Below are 7369 nucleotides of genomic sequence, written 5' to 3' on the forward strand. Positions count from 1 at the left end.
CAATCATATGAATTAGAAGAATAACAGAGATAAACAAGTTCAATGTGTTTTTTTTTAAATTAAGACATAATTTTTCAACAGAAAAAAGCTGTCCAAACCCTGAAAGTTTAATGTAGGAAAATGATTGCCTTATAAACCAAATAACGGCTTCCACCACCTTTAGCAACCATACTTTGTGCATAGTTGGGGTAGTGGGTCTTTTACTGTACAGTGGAGGAATTATTGCATTAACAACCTCTTTTAGGTCACATTGTCTAGTAATGGTTTAAGCCTCGACTGCGACTTTTGGATAGAGTTAATCTTGGGTGGATTTACTGTGTTGTTGAATGATTTCAATCTGTTTCCAGGCTTAATATCAGAGACTGAGGACTTGAAATTCTCTTTTTCTGATTTAGAGCTCTAATCCTGGTTTCTTTAGTTGAAACAAATCCTCCTAAGGTAGTAAAACAGATGCAGACACTACCAAAGTTGTGTTTGACTGTCAGTATTCAATGCTTTCATAAATGCTATGTTATCTTTACATTAAAAGTATCTTATGAAAAATGTCAGAGGGAAATTTGTTTTGTTTTTTTGGAATACTTTAGGCTCGGTCAGTCACTATCGGGATGGTTCACTACTCTGTGTTTTTTCATTTAACCTTTTTTGACAGTTAATTGGAGCCTTAAAGCCTCATAAATATCTTAGTTGGTCTTTCCACACAGTTCGATTAGCTTTGTTTTAAATATATATATATAATTTTTTTTTTTTTTTTTTTTACATGGGGTTTGGATAGTTTTTTTTATTAATGAATGAAATGGACATTTGAAAGCTGTACTTTGTATCTACTCTGGTTATGTTTGTCTAAGGATAAAGCTGTTTGTAATTTGAAAGAATGTAGGTGTAACATAAGAAATTTGAGAGGTGGCATGTGGCAGCACTGACGCTCTGATGCTCATGTCACAACTTTTCAACATCTTCACCACGTTTTTGACAGTCTGGCCTCACTAAGGATGAAACGCTACAATATCAGACCCATGCAAAGTTGATATTGGATTGTTATTTATTTTAAGCAGTATATATTTAACAGTCATTGTAAGACGAGGTGGATAATCAAAAGTGCTAGAGGGCTAAAATACAAAAAAAAAAAAAAAATGTTGAGTAGCTTACTATGTTTCTGTTTTTCAGCTTGTGAGCATTTTTCCTAACAGCACTTCTGTCCAGGACATTTTTATTTCATCTCAAAGGTAAAATATGTTCTCCTTTCAGTCTGTGTTTAACTAACTGCTGTACTGTAGTAAAAGTATCAGAATCTTGGAGGTTTAATCAAACATTTGGTGTAACTTTACGTTTTTTTTAACGCTATCTATAATTACATAATCAAAATACATTGAGGGTAAATAGTATGTCTTTATGGATGCAGGTGAAATGTACTAAAGAAAAAAGAAATGGAGCAAAAAGCATTTCTGACTTCTCTGTCTCCTCTACAGGCCAACCTGCAATGTACATCAAAAGCAGGTATGCAACTAAATACTACATGCTGATGAAAGAGCATGTAAAAATTCAATTTACAATGAAAATATTTTATTAATCCCCAAGGAAAATTTAATTTTAAACAGCCAAGCATTCGTCTCATAAAGAAAATACCTTATTACAAAAGTAACTTTTAAATCCAGCTTTAAAAGGTGTAAATTGTTCACGTTTTACAGGATATGGCAGAGAGATCTAACTCAACATGTGAGAAATGGTGAGATTGGATCATGTAAACTAGTCTGAATGATCTGTTGACAAGCTCTAATAATTTCCCTCTTTAGTTTCAGCTGTGAGGTCTATGTGACTGTGGATCCTACAGCTGACGTAAAAAAGGTTCAGACGGACATTAGTGACTTACTGAGTTCAATCTTCTCTTTCAACTTCCTCACAATAGAGGTTGTTTATGACAGCATCATGGTGCTTCCTGCTGGTGAGTCCTGTATGCTACAATTCACCCATCAAACAGAACTGACAAAGAACAGTAGTAAAGGGGCGGTATTGATTTAAACACATAAAGTAACTACTTCACTTTTTCATTTCTGGTGTAGTACCAGCATTATGTAATATTAAAGCTATATAAAGTGTCAACTTTAGACATGTCTTCATTCTTTTTGTTCCTTTATTGTTTTGCTCTCGGGTTAAACTATCATTAATAAAAGGCTGTATAAAGTATCAGATTAAAACAGATGAGTAATGTCTCCAATGCATTTTTTTTTTTAAAAAATCTTTAAATACAACCTTCCATAATTTGGTAATACTTGATTTGATTAAGTCTCCATTTTTCAGTAATTTTGCCTCATGTGACTGGACCACCACCAACCCTTTCAGCCTCATTAACCACCTCAGGTAAGCTTCTAGATCAAAGGTTCAAATCATAAAACAAGTGTATTGCAAGGAATTGCAATAAAAGTATTCATTTTCTTTACAGAAAAAGGTCTAACAAGGAGTCCCCAACCGCAGCCTGTCAACAAGTCAACAACAGGAGGACCTTTAGATCGCACCGTTGGATTGGGTTAGTCCTCTAGAAACCAGGTTTTTATATAGAGTGTAAAAAGAGGGCATGTGGATTATTTTAGCATTATTGAGGCTTGTGTTGAACTGTAGCTTATTTGAGCGAATGGATAAAGATGTTAATGAAAACTGCAGCAAGCTTAAGGATGCGTAATTTCAACAGCTTTCCCAGTACTCCATCCGGTCCTTTGGCTTTGCTAATGTTGACATCACGCATGGCGTCCAGTATTTACTCACGGTTATCATACAAAAAGGCTTTACACAAGATAGNAAACAAACAAACACTTGGGCAAATTTTGAAAGCAGTCCATATTAGCTGTGAAAAAGCATTTCATTAATAAGGATTTGCTTTTTTTTAATTACTGTTAAATACTTCCAATCATATGAATTAGAAGAATAACAGAGATAAACAAGTTCAATGTGTTTTTTTTTAAATTAAGACATAATTTTTCAACAGAAAAAAGCTGTCCAAACCCTGAAAGTTTAATGTAGGAAAATGATTGCCTTATAAACCAAATAACGGCTTCCACCACCTTTAGCAACCATACTTTGTGCATAGTTGGGGTAGTGGGTCTTTTACTGTACAGTGGAGGAATTATTGCATTAACAACCTCTTTTAGGTCACATTGTCTAGTAATGGTTTAAGCCTCGACTGCGACTTTTGGATAGAGTTAATCTTGGGTGGATTTACTGTGTTGTTGAATGATTTCAATCTGTTTCCAGGCTTAATATCAGAGACTGAGGACTTGAAATTCTCTTTTTCTGATTTAGAGCTCTAATCCTGGTTTCTTTAGTTGAAACAAATCCTCCTAAGGTAGTAAAACAGATGCAGACACTACCAAAGTTGTGTTTGACTGTCAGTATTCAATGCTTTCATAAATGCTATGTTATCTTTACATTAAAAGTATCTTATGAAAAATGTCAGAGGGAAATTTGTTTTGTTTTTTTGGAATACTTTAGGCTCGGTCAGTCACTATCGGGATGGTTCACTACTCTGTGTTTTTTCATTTAACCTTTTTTGACAGTTAATTGGAGCCTTAAAGCCTCATAAATATCTTAGTTGGTCTTTCCACACAGTTCGATTAGCTTTGTTTTAAATATATATATATAATTTTTTTTTTTTTTTTTTTTACATGGGGTTTGGATAGTTTTTTTTATTAATGAATGAAATGGACATTTGAAAGCTGTACTTTGTATCTACTCTGGTTATGTTTGTCTAAGGATAAAGCTGTTTGTAATTTGAAAGAATGTAGGTGTAACATAAGAAATTTGAGAGGTGGCATGTGGCAGCACTGACGCTCTGATGCTCATGTCACAACTTTTCAACATCTTCACCACGTTTTTGACAGTCTGGCCTCACTAAGGATGAAACGCTACAATATCAGACCCATGCAAAGTTGATATTGGATTGTTATTTATTTTAAGCAGTATATATTTAACAGTCATTGTAAGACGAGGTGGATAATCAAAAGTGCTAGAGGGCTAAAATACAAAAAAAAAAAAAAAATGTTGAGTAGCTTACTATGTTTCTGTTTTTCAGCTTGTGAGCATTTTTCCTAACAGCACTTCTGTCCAGGACATTTTTATTTCATCTCAAAGGTAAAATATGTTCTCCTTTCAGTCTGTGTTTAACTAACTGCTGTACTGTAGTAAAAGTATCAGAATCTTGGAGGTTTAATCAAACATTTGGTGTAACTTTACGTTTTTTTTAACGCTATCTATAATTACATAATCAAAATACATTGAGGGTAAATAGTATGTCTTTATGGATGCAGGTGAAATGTACTAAAGAAAAAAGAAATGGAGCAAAAAGCATTTCTGACTTCTCTGTCTCCTCTACAGGCCAACCTGCAATGTACATCAAAAGCAGGTATGCAACTAAATACTACATGCTGATGAAAGAGCATGTAAAAATTCAATTTACAATGAAAATATTTTATTAATCCCCAAGGAAAATTTAATTTTAAACAGCCAAGCATTCGTCTCATAAAGAAAATACCTTATTACAAAAGTAACTTTTAAATCCAGCTTTAAAAGGTGTAAATTGTTCACGTTTTACAGGATATGGCAGAGAGATCTAACTCAACATGTGAGAAATGGTGAGATTGGATCATGTAAACTAGTCTGAATGATCTGTTGACAAGCTCTAATAATTTCCCTCTTTAGTTTCAGCTGTGAGGTCTATGTGACTGTGGATCCTACAGCTGACGTAAAAAAGGTTCAGACGGACATTAGTGACTTACTGAGTTCAATCTTCTCTTTCAACTTCCTCACAATAGAGGTTGTTTATGACAGCATCATGGTGCTTCCTGCTGGTGAGTCCTGTATGCTACAATTCACCCATCAAACAGAACTGACAAAGAACAGTAGTAAAGGGGCGGTATTGATTTAAACACATAAAGTAACTACTTCACTTTTTCATTTCTGGTGTAGTACCAGCATTATGTAATATTAAAGCTATATAAAGTGTCAACTTTAGACATGTCTTCATTCTTTTTGTTCCTTTATTGTTTTGCTCTCGGGTTAAACTATCATTAATAAAAGGCTGTATAAAGTATCAGATTAAAACAGATGAGTAATGTCTCCAATGCATTTTTTTTTTTAAAAAATCTTTAAATACAACCTTCCATAATTTGGTAATACTTGATTTGATTAAGTCTCCATTTTTCAGTAATTTTGCCTCATGTGACTGGACCACCACCAACCCTTTCAGCCTCATTAACCACCTCAGGTAAGCTTCTAGATCAAAGGTTCAAATCATAAAACAAGTGTATTGCAAGGAATTGCAATAAAAGTATTCATTTTCTTTACAGAAAAAGGTCTAACAAGGAGTCCCCAACCGCAGCCTGTCAACAAGTCAACAACAGGAGGACCTTTAGATCGCACCGTTGGATTGGGTTAGTCCTCTAGAAACCAGGTTTTTATATAGAGTGTAAAAAGAGGGCATGTGGATTATTTTAGCATTATTGAGGCTTGTGTTGAACTGTAGCTTATTTGAGCGAATGGATAAAGATGTTAATGAAAACTGCAGCAAGCTTAAGGATGCGTAATTTCAACAGCTTTCCCAGTACTCCATCCGGTCCTTTGGCTTTGCTAATGTTGACATCACGCATGGCGTCCAGTATTTACTCACGGTTATCATACAAAAAGGCTTTACACAAGATAGGAACGAGTTTTAGAAGTTGAATATGGACAACTTGACTTCAGTGAAAGGTAACCAGCAGCCTTTACTACTTAGATCCTTCTTTACTAAAGGTATATAATTCAACACAAAATGCTTTTGAGAAAAGTGGTAGATGTTTTAGCAATATGTGTAAATTACATGTTTTGGGGAATTTATGAAAATATAAGTTGGAGGATGGGTGTTACGGTTGCTGCCATAAAACTAAACCTTTGTCTTCACTGGATCATTGTCCAACGTAAAGGTGCATAACAGCTGGTAAAATGAACTCTGAAATAGCTTGTCAGACAAAACAAGCATTCTCTAAGTGGTGTCCTATAAGAAACACAACTGGTGACAGTTAGTATAACACAGGATTTGATGAGGGGCACACACAGTAAGTTGCAGTACAATGTATAATAGAACTTGTCTGCTTACTCTCCATGAATCCCTTTTGCAGTCATGCCAGACCAGTTTTTCCGGGTTAATCTGACCTTATGCATTAGAGGGAGCCTTTTAAGACCAAAAGACTTCATTGAGAACTGGGTAAGATCTTGAAATTATCTCTCTAAAATCATATTTCCAAAACCATTTACATTGTCCTTCTTTCCTTAAAGCTAAAGCATCAGCTTGAGACCAATGGCACCATGACAGTGGTGAATCTTTTTATAAAGGACAGTTCTAGTAGGTGTGTTTTTATTATTTTGTCTTTATGTATATTTGGTGCTATATCATAGTCATTAACACTTTTAATCCAATTCTGGCTTTACCTGTTCTATGAATTACAGAAGTATGAAAGAATATACTAATTTGATGGTAAGTATTCACTTCAGTTTAGTACCAAAACAAACCACATCATCAAAAAAAAAAATCTGTCTAAATGAAGCTTAAATATCTGCTTTTCTGTATTCCAGACTTCCTACACTGAAGAGGAACAGTATGTGACTATAAGTAAAATATTATGTTAGTTTATTGTTTAGTCCTATGTCCTTCATTCTAATTTATCTTATTTGTAGGTACAACTGCGCCTTCCATGTTCGGGAGTTTCGCAAAAGCAATGTGGCTGATGTTGAGTCCCTTATTTATTTTGCCTTGATATCAAAATATGGAAATGCTTCTTTTGAAATTCAGACAAAGAATGTATCCATCAAACACATAGGTAAGCTGTTTTTAACACAATCCATTTAAACCGTAAACATCTCCACGCAAGCTTAATTTTGACACATTACAACAGCAAACCTATCTTATTGCCATTTTCTGTAAGAGACCAACACAATGATATTTATAATTTTATAAATTTTTTTAGCTCTACTGAGACAATATTGTAGAACCACCTTTCATTGCTGCACGTCTTCTGAGCAATAACTAATAGTTTTGCCAAGTTTTTCCCAGCTCTTCCTTGGAAAATTCTACTAAAAGCTGATGAACCATAAACACAAGTCTTTTAAACTTGTAACATATTTTCCTTAAGATTCAGGACCTAATTCAAGTTTTGGATTTTGACTAGACTATTATTGCAGATGGATATGCTTTCATCCAAAGCTTCACATAGTTTATCTGTTTTTGTTATTAAGGATCAGGGCAGTCCAATGGACTAAATATACCAATTGGTCATTGGCACAAGCATCCTTTTAACATCTCTAGAGTTCATTGCTCTCTGAAAAAGAATGTACAAAATTGGTTTCATCC

The 7369-nt window shown here is 34.3% G+C and overlaps 1 protein-coding gene across 1 annotated transcript in view; it reads left to right on the plus strand.

The window, feature by feature from the left end:
* Window positions 1-1688: 1688 nt before the first annotated feature.
* The window catches only part of adgrg4 (adhesion G protein-coupled receptor G4), a 16315-nt gene continuing 10634 nt past the window's right edge, over window positions 1689-7369 (plus strand). The window contains exons 1-14 of the mRNA XM_015381944.1: window positions 1689-1723; window positions 1791-1939; window positions 2296-2355; window positions 2438-2521; window positions 4363-4427; window positions 4582-4619; window positions 4687-4835; window positions 5192-5251; window positions 5334-5417; window positions 6141-6226; window positions 6298-6368; window positions 6469-6496; window positions 6595-6617; window positions 6697-6839. Coding sequence (XP_015237430.1) covers window positions 1689-1723; window positions 1791-1939; window positions 2296-2355; window positions 2438-2521; window positions 4363-4427; window positions 4582-4619; window positions 4687-4835; window positions 5192-5251; window positions 5334-5417; window positions 6141-6226; window positions 6298-6368; window positions 6469-6496; window positions 6595-6617; window positions 6697-6839 — 1075 coding nt within the window. The remainder of the gene's footprint in view (window positions 1724-1790; window positions 1940-2295; window positions 2356-2437; window positions 2522-4362; window positions 4428-4581; window positions 4620-4686; window positions 4836-5191; window positions 5252-5333; window positions 5418-6140; window positions 6227-6297; window positions 6369-6468; window positions 6497-6594; window positions 6618-6696; window positions 6840-7369) is intronic.

Source organism: Cyprinodon variegatus, unplaced genomic scaffold, assembly GCF_000732505.1.
Source record: "Cyprinodon variegatus isolate N-32 unplaced genomic scaffold, C_variegatus-1.0 Scaffold245, whole genome shotgun sequence".
Lineage (NCBI taxonomy): Eukaryota > Metazoa > Chordata > Actinopteri > Cyprinodontiformes > Cyprinodontidae > Cyprinodon > Cyprinodon variegatus.